Source organism: Setaria italica, chromosome V (genome assembly GCF_000263155.2).
Source record: "Setaria italica strain Yugu1 chromosome V, Setaria_italica_v2.0, whole genome shotgun sequence".
Lineage (NCBI taxonomy): Eukaryota > Viridiplantae > Streptophyta > Magnoliopsida > Poales > Poaceae > Setaria > Setaria italica.
Window position 1 is genome coordinate 35,435,594 of NC_028454.1, and position 21,420 is coordinate 35,457,013.

Genomic DNA, 21,420 nt, shown 5'->3' on the forward strand with positions numbered 1-21,420 from the left:
ACACGTTCGAATGCTAATTAGGAGGATTAAATATGAGCTAATTATAAAACTAATAGCAGAACCCCTAGGCTAAATCGCGAGACGAATCTATTAAGCCTAATTAATCCATCATTAGCGAATGGTTACTGTAGCACCACATTATCAATCATGGACTAATTAGGCTTAATAGATTCGTCTCGCGATTTAGCCTAGGGGTTGTGCAATTAGTTTTGTAATTAGACTATGTTTAATACTCCTAATTAGTGTCCAAACATCCGATGTGACAGGGGCTAAAATTTAGCCCCTCCTGGCCAAACACCCCCTAAATTATTTATTGAAATAAGAGACAGCGTCCTTCTTCTTTACTTTCAGTTTTCGGCCGACAGGTGTGATCTGAAAACGATGGTGCAACAGAATCCTTTAAGCCGACATCTATTTGTTTTCCCCTTTCGTTATTTCACCGTGGTCACAGGCGTAGCCATTAGGATTTTACAGCTTCAGCGCTTCCAAACCCATCTGGCACAGTGGCAGTATTAAGAACTCCCTAATCCATTTCAAGCTACTGAACAGTCCTACCAAATGACGCATGATAGTGCTGATGCGCCACATATCCTGAAGCCAACCGAAATGGGTAAGGTTTCAGGAAAGAAAAAGCAAAGAAAAGGGACGAGGAAACGATTACAGAAACACACGAGGAATTGGAAATCCATTATACTTTTATACTATGAAAATATTCAGAAAATCCATTCGTACGTGCAGAATGGGGCGGTGTGGGGGCGCGGGTTGGAACGGAAAACAGGAGAGGAACGGACAGAACGGGGAAAAAAAGGGAACAGGAGGAGCGGACGACGTACAAAGACGTAGAGAAAAAATAGTCAAATAGTGATAGAGAAGATTTGTATCCGCAGGCCACATATCTTCCAACCTAAAACGACGTGCAACAGACTTTCTTGACCCGAACCTTTTCTTTTAGCAATAACTTCAATATAAAATTGTGAAGTAATTCGTCCCCTTCCATTTACCTGGTGGCGTCACAAAATATAACGATGCCGTAGCTCATAGTAGTTATCGTCCACACATAGATTGTTCAAAGAATCTGACACCACCATGTAAAGCATTTTTTTGGCGTCCTCATTGATGTTCTGCCAACCGCATTGGAATATAGAACGACGAAGCTCCATAATTCTCACGTCCATCGACACATTCAGATTCTTCAGAAAGATGCTGTCACCAACCTGTAAGCAATTTGCCTCATAGCCTGCACTGCGTCTTTTTTTTTAAAAAAAAAGAACATCTAAATAACCTTATAACCAGTCCAAAGGAGGATTAATACAGCCTAGCTCCAGCAGTCTAAGCACTATTCCTTCCATTAATTGATGACATCTATACTTGCCGATTCAGGGAAAGAAGATACACCAGAAATAATGCTGGGCAATGCAAATGATAGTATCTTGGTATGCGTTTCCTGTCATCTCTATCCCACTTGTGATCCTCCCAGCTTTGTAAATGGGGAGGCTTGGCCACTTCTTGCTCACAAGTCTTCTCTCCGCGGCGAGTTCTTCCCTCAACTCAAACTCCAGTGCCATTTCTTAACACCTCCGGTCTGAGTCAGCCCAAGCAAAAATATTGCCCAACTCCTGCAGCTGCATCTCCTATTCTCCCTGTTGGTACGGTGCCCTGGTCTGCCGTGCCAGTCGATCTTCTTAAATTATTGCCCTTCTTTCATTGACCCAGGACGTCGTGTGCCCATATATTCAGCTGCAGCACTAAAGACAGTGTACGAGATTCAATTGGAGAGTCCGTAGTGGAATGAAGGAGACATCTTCCTCTGGTAATTTCCTAGCGACTTTTCTTTCTTTCCTCTTTTTCCCTTCTCTTTGTTGGGTCTTCAGGGATGTGATTGCTGGCATCTTGAATTCCACGATTCGCTTTCTCAAGGCCCGGATCCGGTGCGGATCGTGGATTATTGAGAACATCTAATGAGAGAAGAAAGAGGTTGGGGGAATAAAGGTGTCATGGAGAATGTGGGGGTTTATCCATGGAGAAGAAAGCTCCAGCCAGAAAAGGCTACATATGTACTAGGTCCAATGCAGGAGTGGTACCAAGGGGAAAGAGAGGAGAGGCGTTTTGAGTCAGAAACTTGTGGGCGTAGCGTAAGGGACTGTGTTCATCCATCTGTGTTTCTGAAAAGAGAGCTCTGAAGATTTTACCTTGGAGGCCTTGAGCCTCTGCTTCTGTCTGAAATCCTTGACCACCGAGATTTCAAAATTTGCACCTTGTTCTTGACAAACCCCGGAGTATCCCTGTAGGAAAAAGAATTTAGGTTGATCGAACGATGGATTTCTTCTTTAGTAAGTACTACCAGTTTACTTTGCTGAGAGGATTCCTAGCCCATCGTGTTTTACAAGCATCCATTTTCATTGTTTGTGCAGGACCAGAAGCAGAGGCAAGCGAAATGCCGTCACTGAAGGACCTCTTTGATGCCTCAGGGCCTACGTACTTGACATATGTGAATTGGTGAGTTGTTTTTTACTGGTTATTTCTGGATGACTGAATCTCGATCGACCTTTTGCATTGAACTAGACACAACGGTCCTAGTGAACTAGAAATGTGATTGTTGATGGATGCTAACCTGCATAATTTGGCGAAAGGCGCCTGTTTTGATCGGCTATGTTGATCCGATGCTTTGCTCCGGCCAGGAACTGCCCGCACCACCGGCGCTCCGTCATGGCGAGCCTTGTCCAGGGCGTGTACGTCCTCGAGCGCGACCGGCAGTGGAACCGGCAGGGCCCCGACGCCCGCGCGCCGGCGTGGTGGAGGTTCTTCCACTTCGAGCTGCAGCAGGTGCTCGTCGACGCCGCCGACGGCTCCATCTTCGGCGCCGTCTACGCGTTCCAGCCGCCGTTCCGCATCCCGGACCCCACGGCCGCCGCCGGCGCCCCGCTCTACGTCGTCGCCTTCCGCGGCACCATCACCAAGAAAGGCTCGGCGAAGCGGGACCTGGAGCTGGACCTCCAGCTGGTCCGCAACGGGCTGGAAGGCAAGTCCCGCTTCCGCGCCGCCATGCAGGCAGTCCACGACACGGTGGCGGCCGCGGCGGCGGCCGGGCTGGGGCAGCACTGCCGCGTCTGGCTGGCGGGCCACTCGCTGGGGTCGGCCATCGCGACGCTGGCCGCCAAGACCCTGGCCAGGGCGGGCGCCGCCGTGCTGCCCACGTTCCTCTTCAACGCGCCGTTCGTGTCGGCGCCGGTGGAGCGGATCGGGGACCGGCGGGTGAGGCAGGGCATCCGCATCGCCAGCAGCTTCGTCACGGCGGGCGTGGCAGCCGTCCTGCAAAGGGGCGGCGGCGGCGGCGTGCACGACGCGTCGTTCGCGGCGCTGGCGGTGTGGGTGCCGAACCTGTTCGTGAACCCGGCGGACCCCATCAGCGCGGAGTACGTGGGGTACTTCGACCACAGGAGGAAGATGGAGGCCATCGGGGCCGGCGCCGTGGGGAGGCTGGCGACGAGGAACTCGGTCAAGGACCTGCTGCTCGGCATTGGCAAGGGAGGCGGCGGGTGCGAGCCGCTGCACCTGTTCCCGTCGGCCGTGCTGACGGTGAACCGCGGGCCGTCGCCGGACTTCAAGACGGCGCACGGGATCCACCAGTGGTGGCGGCCCGATCTGGCGCTCGAGTGCACCGTGCATTACTACACTTGATTGATGATCACGACGAGCGTTTAGAGTTGGAGATCCTGCGTAGTCTATCTATCGGACTGTTTAACTGAAACAGAAACCGAGAGAGTTAATTGGTAGGAGAGCCCTAATTGGTACTCCTCCATGGAATTGCAATGTTTGCATTGATCAAATTTCAAATCTTTGCACTCATCCGTGTGATCGTTCGACGGTGAGCGTGGGAAACTGGGAACACGTTTTAGCATAAAAAAGAAATGTCGTGAACGAGGGTGAATGGTAAATCAGGATTAATTTTAAAACCCGAAGTACATTTCTGATGAACTAATAACTATGTGCCCGTTTGAAATGCTCGCTTATTGGTAAAATGATGTTCCTCAAAATTAATTCTAAAATCATATTATTTATATTGAATATATCTTGGATTAAGTAAATGGATTACTGCTCGCCCTAGGGATGTACATATGTCTCTGCAAAAGTAACTGGATTAAGTCTCACAAAAATATTGTGCTAGTCGCTAGGTCTCTCGAAATGTCACACAGGTAATGATCCCCAACTACGAGTCTAGTTTCGATTTTCTTTTTGGAAAAAAGGATAACTTTCCGATCTCTACTGTAGCATACAATAAGTAACATACGACTTGAAGAAATGAAAAGTAAAATATACTATTTGATCTATTCTTGGCAAAAATGCCCAAGACAATAACCTCCAACATCTTATTTGTTGAACAGACAATCCCTCTTATGTCCTCATGGTGTAATAGGGATCAAAACCACAACTGGTACCCTCCTTTAAACACAGTTTGCATAAAATGAGATAAATCAAGATTTTCTTAATAAAACCATATTACGCGTGCACCAAGTCGCCCACGCAAGAGCTGCAAGAGCAGCAGCAGCGTATAGTTCAGGCTAACGCTTGACAGGTCAGGTAGTTGCAGACCTTCAGAGATCTCTCCAACGTGTAGCTTCCTCACCGAGGTGATGTAATAATTGCTGGGTCCCACCACCACTTCATGGTTTGTGAGGACGAAGTAATTTCGCTGGCACTAGGAGCTTACTTTCGCACCCGTGCTAAGCGAATTGGACTGCCAAGCTCTCGCTCCAGTGTATAGTCCATGTGCTGGTCATCCCCTTGAAACACATGCTGTAGCTGTTCTAACCCCAACAAAAATCAAACTTCTATCTTTCTTATTTATGATGGTTTATTTAATTTTTAGCTTAAAATTTTACATTGTTTACTTCTTACGAAGAGGGAAAGATGGAAACTTAGATTTGTAGGGAAATTCTAAAAAAACTTTAATAAATCGAATATTGAGAGGTCTAGGCCATGTTTAGTTGCTCCAAAACTCCCAACTTCGACACTATGCAAAAAGAAGATTCCCCATCACATCAAACTTGTGTTACATGTATGGAGTACTAAATGTAGACGAAATTAAAAACTAATTGCACAGTTTTGTTGTACTTTGCGAGACGAATCTTTTGAGCCTAATTAGTCAATATTTGGACAATAATTCACAAATACAAACGAAACGCTACAGTGTGCTACAGGAATTTTGCACCTCCAAACTTTGGGTAACTAAACAAGGCCCTAATAGGCTGCGCGTACCTATTTGGGCTACGCGGGGCTACCCGAGCCCATCAAACTAGACTCCTTGGGCCTCTCTCTCACTCAATCAATGCAGCAGCACAAACGGCCCGCGCACGGCGCACATCTCCTCCCTTTCCTCTCTCCTCCAGCCGGAGCCGGACCAACACCGCCGCGGCGGCATCTCCTCCTCCGTCGCACCACCCGCCGGCGCTGTGTATAGGACATCTAACTAGACTCCTTGGTCTCCAGCCACCCAACTAAATCCCCGTTGCTAGGGCTGCCCCAGTTGCCCCTCGCCGGAGCCGGTGATACCCTGCGCCCTTCCGCGTTTCCCCAATTCGAGTGGCGAGCGATCGGACCGCGAGATTCCCCAGCTCTTTTACGCCCCGGCGCTTGATTAATCGCTTATTTTGGGCTGCGGATACTGTGGTTTGTGCACAGGCCGCGCGCGTAGCCGCCTTCTGCGTGCTGAAGCTCAATCACGATGTTCCCGTGGGAAATGGAGGTTGATGGAGAATCGAGTGGAGCTCCGGGGAAGGTGGATGATATGGTACTGTGTCCCTTTAGGCTTTTACTTGTGCTTGGCGAAGTGAAAGTTGCTTTGCTGCTGCTGAATTTACTGTTTCGTTGTTTTGCTGTTAAGTTGTGGTATTGCCATTTGCCAGTCGAGTTGTACAACGGAGAATGAACTAATGTTATGCATATAGTAGTTCCCAGTAACTACTATGCTGTCGTTCTTAGTTTGTTTGTAGCTGATTTTGTTAGTTTTCCAGTTGGATCATGCTATCATGCTTCAATGGTCTTAGAGTAAGCTATGGTTGCTCACAGGGTATGGAATGGTGTAAGTTCACAATAGTGGCTACTGGCTTCATTGCTATAGCTTGAAAAAGCAATGAATCAAACTTTAGAGTTTTTTCTCTAATCTGAATTAATTCAAACAGTGCCACCTTTCTTATGGGGATTTGTTTTGGAGTGATGAAAATCCAAACTAATAATGAACGTTGTTTGTATCCATGGGAATTTATGTTTTCTGCACATCTTCCCACTTTTGTGCTTTATAGTATGGTGTATAGCTTAGATGCTGCTATCCATACTTGGTAATCTAATGGGATGAAAGTGCGTGGTGTGATAATATTTCAATAGATGTAGGTTATTGAATAGATTGTTCAAAAGTAAAAGAAATATCCTGTTTCTAACTTATATGATCTGGGTGTTTGCTTCTGTAGGAGTTGTCTATTCTCTGTACCTTGAGTCCATGTTCCCTCACATAATCATGTTTGTGCTATAATATGATCTGTCAAACTATTTTGCAGGAAAATTATGCATTCGAGAACGAAAGTTGCGGCATTTGTAGAGACATCGTCATTGATAGAGGAGTCTTGGATTGTTGCCAACACTGGTAGGGCTTCAGTCGTACTCCCTCTGTTCCAAATTATAGGTCGTTTTGGCTTTTCTAGGTTCATAGATATTATTATGCATCTAGGATAACGACCTATAATTTGGAACGGAGGGAGTAGATTCTTAGTTTTATAGGATTTGATTCATCACCTCTCATGCATATTCAACCAAGATTTGGAGGATCAACATTGTTTAGCTACTTGGGAATTTCCTTGGAATATATATTATTGGGCGGATAGTAATGAGATAGCGAAATCTGTATATTTGATAGTTTGTATCCAAGCTAAGAATTCATTACACACAGTTCGTTTTCACCATCCAGGTCATTCTTATTTGATCCTACACTCTCTGGTTATAATCCACCATCCAGTATTACTTGTCCATTTCAATTCTTTGTCTTGCCTGTTACATTTGAAGTCAAATGCTCTAGTTTTAAATTGATGTTCCTATTATATGCTAGAGTGGCATCCTATTATTTTGGATTAGTACCTCTCAGCACTTAATTTATGTACCACAAGGATTTTAGAAAAGGACCTACAGCTTACCAATATAGTTATTATTTTCCAAAGATTGATATGAAGATTCCTTGAAACTGTAATGTGATGCATAGATATTGGAATTTTCAAATACCAGGTTCTGCTATACATGCATTGACAACTGGGCTGCCATCACAAATCGCTGCCCCCTTTGCAAAAGTGAATTTCAACATATAGCATGCACTCCAGTAAGTATCAGATATCTTTTTTTTTAATCTTTCCTTGGCTGAATTCTGACAATACGTGTGGAGGAAATTTGATTGAAAACGTTTATCTCTAACTTCTCACCTTGGATGGTAGAACTTTATTGGAATATAATTGTGTATATTGCTTTTACTGGTGAAGGTATATGGCACGATTGGATCTATTGATGAAGATGAATACTCTTTAACCAGGTATAGCAGCAACTCCTTGTGCTTCCAGTATGTACACATGTTAGTTTAGCACTGCTATCTGTAATTGCTTATGTTATATGTTCTGTGGTCCCCTGTTTTCTCCTAAGTCCCAAGGTAGATTATTTCTATAATATGCTTTAGTCTTTTTTATCTCAGAATGTTATGTTTTCATTATCAATCGAAGTAGAGGAATACTTTTAGTCTCTGAATCTCTGTGCCAGTGAAAGCTTGGCCTCGGTTTCTTCTCAAGCGAAGAAACGAAAAGGTGATATTGACTTACCTGATCTTGTGAAGTAGGAAATGGTAATGGAATAGCTGGAAGCTTGTGCATAGCTGCATCATTTGCATATGAATTTGTGCCATATCATTTTTCCCTGAATGACATGATTGTGCATTTCTTATTTTATGATTTATCCAATCTTATGTTAACCCCTTTCCTACCAATGCTCAAAGAAATAAAATTAAGGCCATTTCATGACTTCTATCTACGCTTCTCATTGTGCAGCTGTGATGATGATTGGTATGTGCAAGAGGAAAGCAGCACACTTTCCTTCCCATCGTACTATATTGATGCAGAAGTAACAATATTCAGATAACACTCACAATCTCCTTTTGTCATATACTTCTCTGTCCCATGAAGTTGATTGTGTGTCTTGATCTGTTTATCCCGTTCTGCAGGCAGTGGTTTGTTTGGATGATGGTGATTGCAAGATTCGGAGTGGACTTGTGACAGCTGAAGATGATTCAACTTTAGATACATCAATTGCTTGTGACTCCTGTGATAAATGGTACTTAATTTTGTTATCCTTTCTGAGATTATTAATTGAGACTTGGGAACCATATTCCTTCTCTAATCTTGTTTATCCTTAACTCTAAGCCAGGTATCATGCTATATGCGTGGGGTTCAATCCAGAAATGACTTCTGAAAATACATGGCTGTGCCCAAGGTAATGTGATATCTTCTGACTATTTCTTCAATCACCCTTTGCTTGTAACAGAACAGGAGTAGTAATTAATTATGTTGAATTTGCTCTGCTGTTGTGATAATTGGATCATCACTTCCATTTCTAGGTGCGTGTCTACTGAAGTGAAACACGCGGCAGATGTTATCTTGAAGCAAAACCTAGGTGGGGAATGTGTAATTGATTCTGATAGGACAAGTGCCGATGCATCATTTTCTGGGAGGGTATCTGTCTCTGTTGCTGATGAGGGAGAAACTGCCCTTGTTGTATCAATGGTGGGTGTACAGTCTGAAACTAGGAGTGATCTATCAGAAGCTTCACTAGACTTGAAGACAGCACATGAAGCATTTAACTACAATCCATATCCAAGCCATTCCAAAGATGCTTTTAAACATGATTCTATTGCAGATGCTAGTACCCTGAGGAGCACAGATAGTTTCAGTAGATCCCAGAATAAATCTTCTGAAATGAATATTGTTCGCACTCTTTACTCTGAACCAACAGAAATGTCATTTCAGTTTTCACCTATACGTGAGCCAGCAGCAACCATATTTAGCTCAGAGCGGGGTAATATGTCAAATGAACAATTGGAAGTACCAAAGCTCGTGTCATCTTGTCCAGTAATAGACAACAGTAAGGAGGCTAAAAATACTGGAGAGGATAATGCAGTTCAAAAAAGCAATAATGAAAGATCTCCTGCGATCAAATCTCCACAACCTTTCTCACCAGGTATGCTGTGGCCATTTGCAGATGTGTCATATTTATAGCTTGTTTATTTGGATATGGCATGGCAATGACACTAAGTGCAACTGTGAAAAGTATTCATATATTGATCACTGTGTTTTTTTACCATTTATTATGCTAGGCTACCTCAGCAGACAACAGCTATGATATTTCATATGGATATACCATGACTATTACAATCCTATTCTGTTAAGCTGCATTTTATTCTAGCACCAAATTTTTGCATCTAACATGGCGTATTCTCTTCTATAAATGCTGCTAGTAAGACTGTAAGATTGACTAACATGCATGTGATTGATACAGATGCAGTTCAGCAGATGAAAAGTGCTCAGAACATGCAGTCGCCACTCAGGTGAAAATCCTCGGGAACTTAGAACTCATTTGTTTCATGTTGGTCCAACCATTTCATTTAGTAACCTTTTTATGATTTTTTAGGCATGATGGACATGAGAGCAATGGCATGAAAGATGAGAAAGACATGGAATCAGGAAGTGAAGTGAGCCATCCCGCGAAGAAAGCAAAATTGGAAGTGCATGAACAAGATACAAATGTAATCGGAAATTCTGTTTTTTCTTCAACGTGCGGTCATACTACTAATTCTGCAAAAGATACCGTTGATGATATGTCAGAGTTTCTTCCACAACATGAATCTATTCCCGATATAATGAGTATTGTTGAAGGTGAGGCCTACATAAGGGATCCTGGTAGAGCTCTGGCAAAACCCGTAGGACGAAGAGCAGGAGATAAGCCTGGCCTTAGAGTGAAAAAGATCTTCCGAAAGGAAGAGGGAAAACAATCAACTGCTATGGTTCAAAAGCTACAGAAAGAGATAAGGGAAGTGGTTAGAGATACAGGCACTAATATACTTGAGAAGGATGGATCTTTTGATGAACAACTGTTGACTGCATTCCGTGCAGCTATAGGAAAGTCAGTGGATGGAACAGCCAAAAGTACTAACCAATTAATAAGAACAAGGAGGTCATTGCTTCAGAAGGGCAAGAAACGTGAGAATCTGACCAAAAAGTTGTATGGAACATCCACAGGAAGAAGAAGAAGTGATTGGCATCGTGATTGGGAAGTTGAATTCTGGAAATACCGTTGCTCCCCAGGAACAAATCCGGAAAAGATTGAGACACTGCAATCAGTACTCCAGCTACTCAAGAGATCCTCTGAAATGGACAAGGAAAGTGCTCAGGGGAAAAGGACAGAGAATAACAATTCTATTTTGTCCAGGTTGTATTTAGCTGATGCGTCAGTTGTCCCGAGGAAGGATGATATAAAACCTCTCTCAGCCCTTGCAGGATGTGCACCATTAGATAAAAGTAGCCAAATCAAAGCTAATAATAGCAAATCTCCTAACATACCTGTAGCAGGGACTGATGCAACTAAAATCAGTTCACCCAGCAACACTGGAAAAATATCAAGTGCTTCAACTCTGAATAAAGAAGCATCAAGCAGAAGAGAAAATAGAAACAATCAGCCCTCCCTGGATCAAAAAAATCATTCTTCTGGTGATATCAAGGAGGACAAGAGAAAATGGGCACTTGAGATCCTGGCAAGAAAGAATGGCAGCTCTGTTACAAGCAAAGATCAAACTGGAGACGATGATGCTCTCAAGCGAAAATTCCCTCTACTAGTATGTGCCTGTTTTTCTAAAACGTTTTAAAGAAGTACATTAACAACTCCACAAAATACTCATTTACTTGGTTTTCTTAGGCACAACTTCCGGTGGATATGAGGCCAAAGCTTGCGGCCGGCCGCAATAACAAAGTTCCCGTATCAGTTAGACAGGTAACCATATGTTGGGCATTTCTATAGATTTCAAGAATCTCGTTTGGTCGACCAGCTGTTAAATAGTTTCTAATGCTTGTTAGCTGCTCTTGTATACACCGTGGTGTAGAATTAGATTTTTTTTTTTTGCTTTTCAAACAGCAGAAAAATGGTTTAGCTAATTGACCATCGAATGATACATTTTTCTGAACTGATACCTGATTTGCCAAACATGATGCTGACTTTATCACAACATAATTCTAGGCATAAGTGTCCTAGGCATAACTGTGCTTGCATTTTCTTTGAAATCCAGCTGTCAAGTTATTAATCGGACTTATGGTATGTATCACAGGTACAACTTCACCGCATCGCGGAGCATTATTTGCAGAAAGCAAATTTGGATGTCATCCGCAGATGTGCAGATACTGAATTGGCCATTGCTGATGCTGTCAATGTTGAAAAGGACATTTACGAAAGGTCAAGCAGCAAATCCATATATGTGAACCTTTGCTCTCAGGCTAGTCGCCAGCCTGCCAAGGAGAAATCTGATAAGGACACTTCAACTCTTACCAAAAAGACTGAATTAGGCAGTGATCTGATATCACAGAAAGTTGCATCTGAGAACAATGTTAGTGGCAGTGATATGGAAGATGCTCTACACAGAGCAGTCGTCTCTGATCTAAAGAGTGAAATAGGCGATGCTATTACATCAGAGCAAACTGTGCAGAAGCACATTGTTAGCTTCAGCAACGCAGAAGAAGCACTAAGAAAAGCGGGCCTCTTTGATTCCCCTCCTAACAGTCCTGAGAGAGAGATCACATCAGTTGAAGGTAATTCCAATTCCCTGACAGTTTTAATTGTCCAAAGTTTTCACAAAGGAATTATTAATTGTGAAAGATACTCTGTTGGTTAATGCAGGAGAATGCAGACTAGAGGAACAGAGCAAAAACTTAGAGTCAAATCACGATTATAGGGTGAAGGATGTATCCTCAGTGAAAGATGACAAATCACCACTACCTAATGATCATGATGCTGCAAACTGTCAAAACCTCAATACTGTGTTGTGTCAGCAACAAAAACCTAATTCTGAAGAGCAACAGAAGTTGACAGCCCGGGGAGAAACTGAGGACGTGATAGCAAACGAAACAAATGCAACAAACTTGGCTGAAGATGATAGGTGCAGCGAGCAATGTGAAAAATCAAGTGGACCAGGTAAAGAAATTTCTATTGATAGCAATATGCCTGATAAAGTTACTGGGAATGTGGAGACCTCGAGAGATATGGAAAAAGCTGCTAGCATTTTGCCTAGTCAATCTCACAAGGATGGCTTGGCAAGAGATGGTGAAGTGATCAGCAAACCAAAGAATTTGGAGCCAACTAAAGAGAAATCTTCCAGTGACAAACCATCACTAAACAGCAAACACCCAAAAGGAGACAAACCAAGCCATATAGCTGAAGGTGGAGATGATCCGAAGAAGCAAGCACCTGATCAAGCCGGTAAAAGCACACCAGATGCCTCAAGCTCTACATATAAGAAGGTATCCCACTTACTCGATTGGTGGTATTTTTCTTGTAGCTCTCACCGTTCTCGCCTCTTCATACATGTTTCCCTTTCAATGTATGTAGGTTGAAATGTTCGTGAAAGAACACATCAGGCCACTCTGCAAGAGTGGTGTGATCACCGTTGATCAGTATAGGTGGGCTGTGACGAAAACAACAGACAAGGTAATGAGCTTCCACCATGACGCGAAAAATGCGAGCTTTTTAATCAAGGAGGGTGACAAGGTGAAAAAGCTTGCGCTGCAGTACGTTGAGGCAGCTCAGCAGAAGATTAATTGATTCCGCCTGAGTTTGTAAAATGTAACTACGGGAGTACAACAGCAATTCATCCATATGCATGACGTCATGAGACATTGGCCAATGCTTGTGGATCACATGGGTAATCCGTAATCATGGGTGGCCCTGTGTCATACTTCCCATAACTTCTGTACATTTGAAACCTGAGAAAACATGCAGGACATGTTTCGGATCTTTCAAAAAGAGTAAAACGCACAGTAAGGGGGTGTTTGGGAAACCCCTGTTAAAGTTTAACACCTGTCACATCGGATGTTTGGATGCTAATTAGGAGTACTAAACATAAGCTAATTACAAAACTAATTGCACAGATGGAGTATAATTCGCGAGACGAATCTATTAAGCCTAATTAGTCCATGATTTGACAATGTGGTGCTACAGTAACCATTTGCTAATGATGGATTAATTAGGCTTAATAGATTCGTCTCGCGAATTAGCACAAGGTTCTGCAATTAGTTTTATAATTAGCTCATATTTAGTCCTCCTAATTAGCATCCGAACATCCGATGTGACACTGTTAAAGTTTAGCACCTCATATCCAAACAGCCCCTAAGTCCATCAACTTATACGCATGTGTCATTTAGGTCCATAAACTTCAAAAGTACACTTCAAAAGTACATTTCTAGGTTCATAAACTTTTCCAATCGTTCACCGCAGGTCTATACACGTCCATGTAGGCAGCTAACGTCCATGTAGGCAGCTAGTGAGTCCGTACACATCCATATAGGCAGCTACTGATGACGTGTCATGCTGACTGTGCATCTCCTCTCTCAAACCCTCTTTCCTTCGGTCTTACATATTTTATCGAGCAGGTTGTGGGTACCTTCCCCATGGCGCGTTCAGGAGGTCGGCGAGTGTGCTCGTCTCGCATCAACGACTCTGGTGATGCTGGGCGCTTCCGTTCCTTGAGGAGCTAGGATAGGAGCTACCAATCCTCCTTCCACGCTGCGTCCATCCTGGCGGCTCGACACAGTCGGCGTCGTACGGCTGCGCGTGCCCACCAGATGTCCTGCGGGTCCGGGCAGTGGCGGAGGTCAATCTCGAGCGTGCCTGCTGCCTCAATGCCGAGCTGGAGGAGAGCGCATGCCTCAATGCTCGAGTGCGCCTGCTCCCTCGCCATGCCTGCCGCTCGCCGCCCGCACCTGCTCCCTTGCCTTGCCCGCTGCTTGCGACTCCTCCCGTTGCCGCATGGGCTGCCTGCTGCCCTCACCTGCCTTCACCAGCGTCGCGTCCGGAGCCCCTGGCCCAGCTCGGTGGAGGAGGACCTCGAGGAGCCGCGCGGAGAACCGGCCGGACCCACGAATCGACGGTGGAGGGACTGACCAGTAACGTCAGCGAGCACCAGCTGGTTGCCCTCGGACGCCGTGTGCCATGGAGGGACAAGCGGCGCAGGGAAGGGCGGCAAGAAGCCGGCAAGGCTGCCGAACTGTGCATTCGCTCATGCCGGAGCTCATCTTGCCCAAAACATGCTTGACGAAATGCCCCAGCCAAAGAACATGGGAATAGATGAAGAGAGATGAGAGAGAAATTGCACTGTCAGCATGCCACGTCAGCGATAGACGCCAACGTGGAGGGTTATGGACCTACGATAAACTACTTAAAAAGTTTATGACTCAGAAATGCACTTTCAAAGTTCGTGGACCTAAGTGACACCCGCCTCCAATGCATTTTACTCTTTCAAAAATAACTAAGGAAACAGTTTATAACTACAAGCCAACACGCACAAGTGTTTCAGGTTAAATTCAAGAAATTTCACTGGCATCTGATCACTCAGACTGAACATCCGTTTGGCCCGAAACCGATCCTCCCCCTCTCCACATCAAACACAACCCGAAACCCCTGTTGCTGGACGTTGCCGAGCACGTTGAGGCCGTCGTCCGCCGCCTGGAGCCCCAGGCAGAAGTACGTCCGGCGATCCCCGCCCTCCACGGGCACGAGGTAGTTCGCCGGAGGCAGCGCCATGTTCGCGCCGCCGGCGAAGTGCAGCACGACGCTGGGCACGCGGACCGTCGCGTGTCCCCTCCCGCCGCGGAGGTCGTAGCACGCGTCGAACACCGAGAAGTTGTCGGCCACCTTCCGCATCCCGCCCGCCGCCGCGCCTGCGTCGAAGGCGTCGCGCACCGCCGTGTACGCGTCCCCGGCGAACCGCGAGATGGCGGTGCCCGAGTCCACCACGACGCCGCCGTGCCCGGTGGCCGCGTCCAGCGCGAGGCTGGCGCCGGAGAACCCGGCCACGCGCTCGCCGCCGACGCTGAAGCCGACCATGTCCACGTAGTAGAGGCTCGGCCGCCGCGGGTTCGTCCGCAGCAGGGTGAACGCCGTGGACGGCGGCTCCCGCGTACGGCCGAACACGAGGTACGCGGAGCCGTTCTCCCGCGCGCGGGACATGCGGTCGCCGAGGCAGTAGGAGAAGACGCGCCCGTAGGTCGCCGCCGCCTGCGTCGGGAAGACAGCTCGCCCCGACCGACGCCAAGCAGCCCCGCCGCCGACTCCAGCAGCCCGCCGTTGTCGTGGCCGCACCCGAGCGTGACGTTGTGGGCGCGCGCGTCGTCGCCGGGGAAGACGAGCCTGTCGGTGGCGAGGTGGCCGCTGGAGGCGGAGCCGTCGCCGTACACCACCATGTAGACGCATCCCCCGGTGCGGGCGTCGCAGCCGGGGTAGCGGAGGACGCCGCGGCACCGCTGCGAGGCGCAGGGGATCGGCCTGTGCGTGCTGGAGCCCCGCGGGTCGTAGAGCGGGGTCAGCTGGCGGTAGCAGCGGCGGCAGGGCGCGCACTGGAGCCAGATGAGGTCGCTGCCTGTGTCGATGACAACGAGCGCGCGCGCGGGCGGGTCGCCGACGCCGACGGTCGCGAAGTACTCGCCGCTGTCGAAGGGGAGGCCCGAGAGGACGTGGGAGCGGAGCCGGTGACCACCGCCGTGGTCGTCGGTGGTCGAGTGTAGGGACGACGGGGCCAGCTGCTGCACGGTGTAATGGGCGGCGTCGGCCACGTGGAGGCGGAGGAGGAGGAGGCTGCCCGGCGTGGCACCGGGAGCGGGGGGGAAGACGGCGTCGCGGTGGACGATGGGGACGTGGAGCGTTCTTCTTGGTGGTTGGGTGGCGTGGGCGCTGAAGGAGACGAGGAAGAGGAGGCGGCGGAGCAGTAGGTTGGGCAACGCCATGAGGGCACGCCGGCGGGAAGTGTACACGTATGAAGAGGCATGCGTAAGAATGACGTTTCGACGGAGTTGAACTTCTCGTGAAGCATGATGCGTTTAAAATCAATTTTACCAATTACACTAGGCGTGCAAGTTTTCAGCCATGAATGCTACTGGCTCGTTGCTTTAACTCGAAACACCCCTTCAGGCAGGCTTCAGTTGCCTTAATAACCAGCAGTTTCCTTTGAAGGACTCGTCATTCAGCTAACAAGATGGCTGCTGGTCTGTGTATCTGAACTCCCGTCGGCACTTCCAGGCTGTTCGCCTGTTCTTGCCCCGCAATTCATTCGCCAGTTTTACCTGCCAAACTCCCCATGCCTGCTCCGCATCTTTCCTGGAATGTGGACAATACTGTATGTGTGCAGCCGGTGACGTGGCAGGGGCACCGCCGAGCTCGTGCGGCCATCACCGATCAGCCATGAATCACAAACGCTGCAAGCAGCTCACACACAGTAACATGTCCATACTGGAACCAGAATTACAAGACAAGCACAGTACGACAGCTCTCAGGCCTCTGATGTGTAGCACCGCATATATCAGATAGTCATAAGCATACGACATACCAATCTCATGCCCAGTTGCACAAGCATATCATAGACCTGACGCACAACAGGGCAGAATACAGTAAAATTATTAGCTCATCATTATCGTTCCACCGAGATCAATGTAATTCCACATCATCAAGGTTCAAGAGCATTCGAGAATAACAAAACTTTGCATCACATTCATGTCAGAGCAAAACTGACCACCAACACAGTATTCGTCGGCAAATGTCCTAATGTCATTGCTCATGCTAGAGGTAAGGCTTCAGACATGGTAGCCCGTGAGAGTAAACCCTCTACCGACGATCTCACCAAGGCAGGACCAAGCATACAACTCGATGCCAAACAACGCCGCGACGCCAGCATCCTCAACCTTCAGACTGCTTCTGTTTTTCCACAAGAGCTTCGCGCTGTCAAGCTCCTTCCAGAATGACTCGTAACGGGCAGGAAGGCTGCAAGAAGCACATACCCACAGGTAACTATATTGGAATTTTGATGACAGCACAGTATATACAATGCATATTTCTCAAAATCATCTGTTATAAAATATTCCAATATATTGAACTGGAGGCTGCCAGAGAGATTATTTAGGTGGAGTTCGTGGACATCTGTGATATCTGAGTATTCTTTATCCAATACTTGAAATCTGATGCTATAAGTTACCACATGCACGATTTTTTTAGAAAAAAAAATTCAGAACTATTACAACATCCTGACATTAAAATATGGCTGATATCAAAAACCGCATCAGGACACCTAGTACCTCTTGGGGACTAGGACTTTAGGAGACAAGAATAAAGTCAAGAATCCTTACTGACCATAAAGGTTTAATGGAAAGGCAGTTCGAGCACAAGTAATTTCCTATGTCCTATATAGACAAGTCATCATAAACATTTCTCTTAATAAACAAATTACACAAACTTCTGTAAACATAAGCAGATATAACTCAACATCCGAGTAGATATAATTCAACATCCAAGCAACAGACATAATTGGTAAATATCAATGCGGTGGAAGACACATGATTCATATGAGAAAAAAATATCTAGAGCCTTAAGAGTACCACTATGATTAGTGTTGACACCGTTCTTGACATGTGTCAAAAATGGCGTCAAAAAGAAGCAAGGATGCTGATGCATGACAGAAGGGCAACGGCTAGTGAAAACGGCCGATAGAGTCACAGAGGTTCAGCCGATGAAAGGTGATGGAGACCCAGACGATGAGGACGGGAGGTGCCAGCCGATGAAGGGTGACGGGGACCCAGCCGATGCGAGCAAGAGAATTCCAACCGATCGGAGATATTGGGGTTCGACCGTTAAAAGGCAAGAGAGTCTTGATCGGCGAAGATATTGCAAGACAATGCATGTAGAATTGGTCGAGGGAGGCCAAATTTGTTTTCGACTCTTGTACGAGTCGTTTTATTTAGACAAGTTTGTTTCTTTAGTTACAGATATTGTATTGCGTCGTAATCGACTAGGACTAGGAGTCTTGAGTTTAGGAGTCTTGAGTTTAGGATATAAATAGAGATCCTGCGAGGTCTGAAAAACATGTACACATAAACAAACAAATCTACTTTATTCATAATTTACTTTCAAGTTGGCGACTTCGCCAAAGTTCTCTTTTTCTTCACGAGTTCTTCCAAGCTAGCAAGGCTGCATCATCTTGATCTCCGGCTGGATTGTAAGTTCCACATTTATCGAGTAATTTCTAGGCTTTAACTTCCGGTGCATCGTTGTTGTTTCGTCTAGATTTATTCATCAAGTTATTGATATTTGCTAGATCTGCAAGTTTATTTGTTTAAATCTTGTTGCTTTAGCTTTTATCACCACTATCCAGCTTGGAATAGGTTCCAATCGGCTTCTTATCCTGTTTTTCAATCAAGAACTGTTCTATAGCCAATTAGATCTGTTTCAAGTGTTGTCCGCGTAGCATTGTTTAGGTTGCGTTTCAACAGTTCCTTTGCATTGATTACGCATACATCAGCTAACCTAGCCGATCGTCTTTTTCTGTATCGGCTACCCGGCTACCCGGCCGTTACGATCTCCTGGAGCTAATCGGAACATCAGTCGATTCACTCTCGAACTTAACGTCTTCTTTGCCCTTGTCAATTAGCAGGTCAAATTGACTAGCACGCCTTGGATCGAGAGGGTTACAACTTGTACTTGAACGAAGCAGATCTCTCAGGTTTCGTGTGTTAGTACGCGAAGGTCACCGCCCGATTTTCGCGTCAACAATTAGTTTGATAGCCATCTACAAATTGTGACCCAAAGGAAACTACAATTTGCAATGGTTAAAAGGGTCTAATCCTAAATAGGGGTGCTAATAGATCAGCCCATCCATACGACTTATGTGAAATTTTCTATGTTCTATTTGTGTTCAGGCAGCCCAACCTTTGTGCATACCGCAACAAGAGGCAATCATAGAGTTTGATCACAGTACTTGCACCCCCTGTGCTTCAGTTGTATCAACCTAGAAAACTTCAAGGTTAACAAGGAACAATTTAGGCCCTTATGAACAAAGAGGCAATGGATGTAACCGGAGGCTCTTTGGATCAATCCATATCCTCCTCCGTTGAATTCCCTAAGAACGTAAGAATTTCCCATATGAACCCAACACATCCCCAAATGATCACTATGCAAGAAAAGTCACCAATGCGCTTCCCATGGGTATACAAGCTCAAAAATTAATGCAGAGAGACTAACATAAGCGCCACATGAAACTTTAAAGATTAAAGGCTATCCACCTACAGTTCCAAGTTGTTCTAATGACTCGTTAAATTGGCCAAATTCAGACGGATTTGGCAATACGATGATCTACTAACACCCCACAGGAACCTCTAGATGCATATCCACCAACAGCTCCAAGCTGTTCTAATTACTCGTTAAATTGGGCAAACTCGCATGATGATCGACTACCACTTGCCTTGGTGCAACTACGCAAACATCAGGAAACAGGCCCAGTTTGGTACAAACTCCTAAAGTTTAGTAGTGTACTAAAGTAAAATTTAGGACCCTCAAATTGCTAGTCCTAAAGTTTAGTACAGGGCTGTTTGGATGGACTACTAATCTTTAGGACCTTAGAGGGAAAATGTCATTTTTACCCTCCAATTACTCCTCTAAACTACCCTGCACTGTTCACGTCATTAATGCATGCGAGGGCAATAGGGGTAAAGGGGGACTTGAGGACCACTTTTAGGAGAAATCCTAATTTTTAGAAGGGTGTATCCAAAACAGGCCCACAATCTAGCATTCCAGATACCAATCGACGCCTAGGGCTGGGGGCGAACAGGACAGGGGGAACAAGCACTGACCTCGCGAGGCGGGTGTAGAAGAGCTGCTTGGAGAGCTCCTGGCACTTCTGGATGGTGGGCGGGTCGACGACGTAGTGCTTGTTCTTCTCCATGAGCGTCTTGTGGTACGCGCAGCCGTGCTTGGCCGCGAACCTCGTCGCCTCGCACGCCTTGGACTGCAGCTGCGCCAGCTTCGACCCCAGCGCCGCCATGGGATCTGCTCACGGTTCGAGACGGGCCAATGCGGGTCAGAGGAAGAAGAAAATCGCGAGGAGGGGAGAGGAAATCCCCAATCCGCCGGTTCGAAAGCAGATTCGAGGCTCCTTTTATGCTTCACATGGATTTACCTTTTGATTGTGGCCGGGGAGTTCGAGGAAGAGGACGGAAGGAGAGATCCGAGGAGAAGGCGCGCGAGTTGGGAGAGGCGGCTATGGGGGGCGGAGGAGAGGAGAGGAGGCGCAGGTCTATTAGCGGCGGTCGTCTTGGACGGGAGGTTAGGGCTGCTTGCTTTGTCCAAGCGGACTCCATTATGCGTATGATTTCCATTGGTAAGTCCAAGCTAATCCCCTCATTTTTTTTCCAAACAAAATTGCACAAATGTGTCACGGACATGTGGCCTCAGCACCACTTGTTATCTCACATTTAGGCACTCCAATTATACTCCCTCCGTTCTTAAATATACGATGTTTAGAACAACATTATATATTTAAGTACGGAGATAGTACATTTTTTGAAAAGAAAATTCACCGTGCTACCGAAGAAAACCTCCCTCTGTAAGGCGTGCAGTAAACAGTATTTGAGTTTGGACGAACAGGAATTAAGAGTAGCAATCAGCAGTCATGCAATTGTTTTACCTCAACAGTTCCTGACTTCATGCATGGCTGCATCTCGTACAAGAGAAACTTGTGAAGCCCAACCGATCCCAAGGGGCGGGGTAAAGAGTAGCGCTTGATTGCCCAAAAAAAAAAGATAACCATTCACAAACAAGACACGGCGTATTCCTGCATTACAATGGGATAGGAAAAGTACAGATCCACAGCTGGTCTGTCCATTACTGTTGAACTGATTTGGTACACGAGTTCCATGCTCATCAAACAACCTGGACATACATCCTTCCAGGTACAACAACAAATTTGCAAATCCGAGCGCAAGGCTGTGCTTATTTCAGATGACAAGCAGGTCAAATGCGAAGAAATACAGCAAGCGAACAATAACAAGAACGGACAATGCTTCACTTGGTCCACCAGTGATGGAAGTCCTTGCGCCTGTTGATCTTCTTTTGGAGCTGGAGGACACCGTACAGTAGTGCCTCGGCTGTTGGTGGGCATCCAGGGACGTAGATGTCAACAGGAACAATACGGTCGCACCCACGGACAACAGAGTAGGAGTAGTGGTAGTATCCACCACCGTTAGCACAGCTGCCCATCGAAATAACCCATCGAGGCTCAGGCATTTGGTCATAAACCCTGCGGATAATAAATGAAGTTAGCATCAA

The 21,420-nt window shown here is 46.3% G+C and overlaps 4 protein-coding genes across 7 annotated transcripts; 2 read left to right on the plus strand and 2 right to left on the minus strand.

The window, feature by feature from the left end:
- The first annotated feature begins 181 nt into the window (after window positions 1-181).
- LOC101770315 (GDSL esterase/lipase At4g10955) lies at window positions 182-3,984 on the plus strand. Of its 3 annotated transcripts, none has more exons than XM_012846427.2 (3): window positions 182-1,810; window positions 2,412-2,496; window positions 2,679-3,984. In XM_012846427.2, the coding sequence occupies exons 1-3, from the start codon at window positions 1,789-1,791 to the stop codon at window positions 3,676-3,678; spliced, it is 1,107 nt and encodes a 368-aa protein (XP_012701881.1). In that variant the 5' UTR covers window positions 182-1,788; the 3' UTR covers window positions 3,679-3,984. The 3 variants fall into 3 exon arrangements, with proteins under 3 accessions (XP_012701881.1, XP_004969776.1, XP_004969775.1); XM_004969719.2 differs by lacking the exon at window positions 182-1,810 and adding an exon at window positions 2,198-2,330; XM_004969718.3 differs by lacking the exon at window positions 182-1,810 and having other exon boundaries at window positions 2,279-2,496.
- Window positions 3,985-5,322: 1,338 nt separating this feature from the next.
- Window positions 5,323-13,075, plus strand: LOC101771646 (uncharacterized protein At4g10930). Of its 2 annotated transcripts, XM_004969722.3 has the most exons (14): window positions 5,323-5,788; window positions 6,552-6,637; window positions 7,270-7,360; window positions 7,518-7,567; window positions 8,073-8,145; window positions 8,246-8,355; window positions 8,449-8,514; window positions 8,639-9,258; window positions 9,577-9,625; window positions 9,709-10,909; window positions 10,990-11,064; window positions 11,396-11,873; window positions 11,962-12,581; window positions 12,670-13,075. In XM_004969722.3, exons 1-14 carry the CDS (start codon window positions 5,723-5,725, stop codon window positions 12,880-12,882), a joined length of 3,798 nt encoding a protein of 1,265 aa, XP_004969779.1. In that variant the 5' UTR covers window positions 5,323-5,722; the 3' UTR covers window positions 12,883-13,075. The 2 variants fall into 2 exon arrangements, with proteins under 2 accessions (XP_004969779.1, XP_012701893.1); XM_012846439.2 differs by lacking the exons at window positions 5,323-5,788; window positions 6,552-6,637 and having other exon boundaries at window positions 7,330-7,360; window positions 8,073-8,087.
- A 1,592-nt stretch (window positions 13,076-14,667) lies between these two features.
- On the minus strand, window positions 14,668-16,058 carry LOC101753146 (aspartyl protease family protein 2). Its single transcript, XM_004972088.1, has 2 exons — window positions 15,366-16,058; window positions 14,668-15,333 (listed from the first exon to the last, which is right to left on the minus strand). The coding sequence occupies exons 1-2, from the start codon at window positions 16,056-16,058 to the stop codon at window positions 14,668-14,670; spliced, it is 1,359 nt and encodes a 452-aa protein (XP_004972145.1).
- A 656-nt stretch (window positions 16,059-16,714) lies between these two features.
- On the minus strand, window positions 16,715-20,468 carry LOC101773127. Its single transcript, XM_004969726.2, has 3 exons — window positions 20,273-20,468; window positions 19,947-20,142; window positions 16,715-17,088 (listed from the first exon to the last, which is right to left on the minus strand). Exons 1-3 carry the CDS (start codon window positions 20,451-20,453, stop codon window positions 16,902-16,904), a joined length of 564 nt encoding a protein of 187 aa, XP_004969783.1. The 5' UTR covers window positions 20,454-20,468; the 3' UTR covers window positions 16,715-16,901.
- Window positions 20,469-21,420: the final 952 nt, after the last annotated feature.

Bases quoted from the DNA above. Each gene is read 5' to 3' on its own strand.
- LOC101771646 (XM_004969722.3), top strand. From the start codon at position 5,723: ATGTTCCCGTGGGAAATGGAGGTTGATGGAGAATCGAGTGGAGCTCCG. The intron at 10,910-10,989 runs GTATGTGCCTGT...TGGTTTTCTTAG, and splicing joins AGCGAAAATTCCCTCTACTA to GCACAACTTCCGGTGGATAT. The intron at 12,582-12,669 runs GTATCCCACTTA...CAATGTATGTAG, and splicing joins CAAGCTCTACATATAAGAAG to GTTGAAATGTTCGTGAAAGA.
- LOC101770315 (XM_004969718.3), top strand. From the start codon at position 2,315: ATGGATTTCTTCTTTAGTAAGTACTACCAGTTTACTTTGCTGAGAGGA. The intron at 2,497-2,678 runs GTGAGTTGTTTT...TGCTCCGGCCAG, and splicing joins TACTTGACATATGTGAATTG to GAACTGCCCGCACCACCGGC.
- LOC101773127 (XM_004969726.2), bottom strand. From the start codon at position 20,453: ATGGAGTCCGCTTGGACAAAGCAAGCAGCCCTAACCTCCCGTCCAAGA. The intron at 20,143-20,272 runs GTAAATCCATGT...AACCGTGAGCAG, and splicing joins TCCCCGGCCACAATCAAAAG to ATCCCATGGCGGCGCTGGGG. The intron at 17,089-19,946 runs GTCAGTGCTTGT...TGCTTCTTGCAG, and splicing joins TTCTACACCCGCCTCGCGAG to CCTTCCTGCCCGTTACGAGT.
- LOC101753146 (XM_004972088.1), bottom strand. From the start codon at position 16,058: ATGGCGTTGCCCAACCTACTGCTCCGCCGCCTCCTCTTCCTCGTCTCC. The intron at 15,334-15,365 runs GTCGGTCGGGGC...TTCCCGACGCAG, and splicing joins CGGCGGCGGGGCTGCTTGGC to GCGGCGGCGACCTACGGGCG.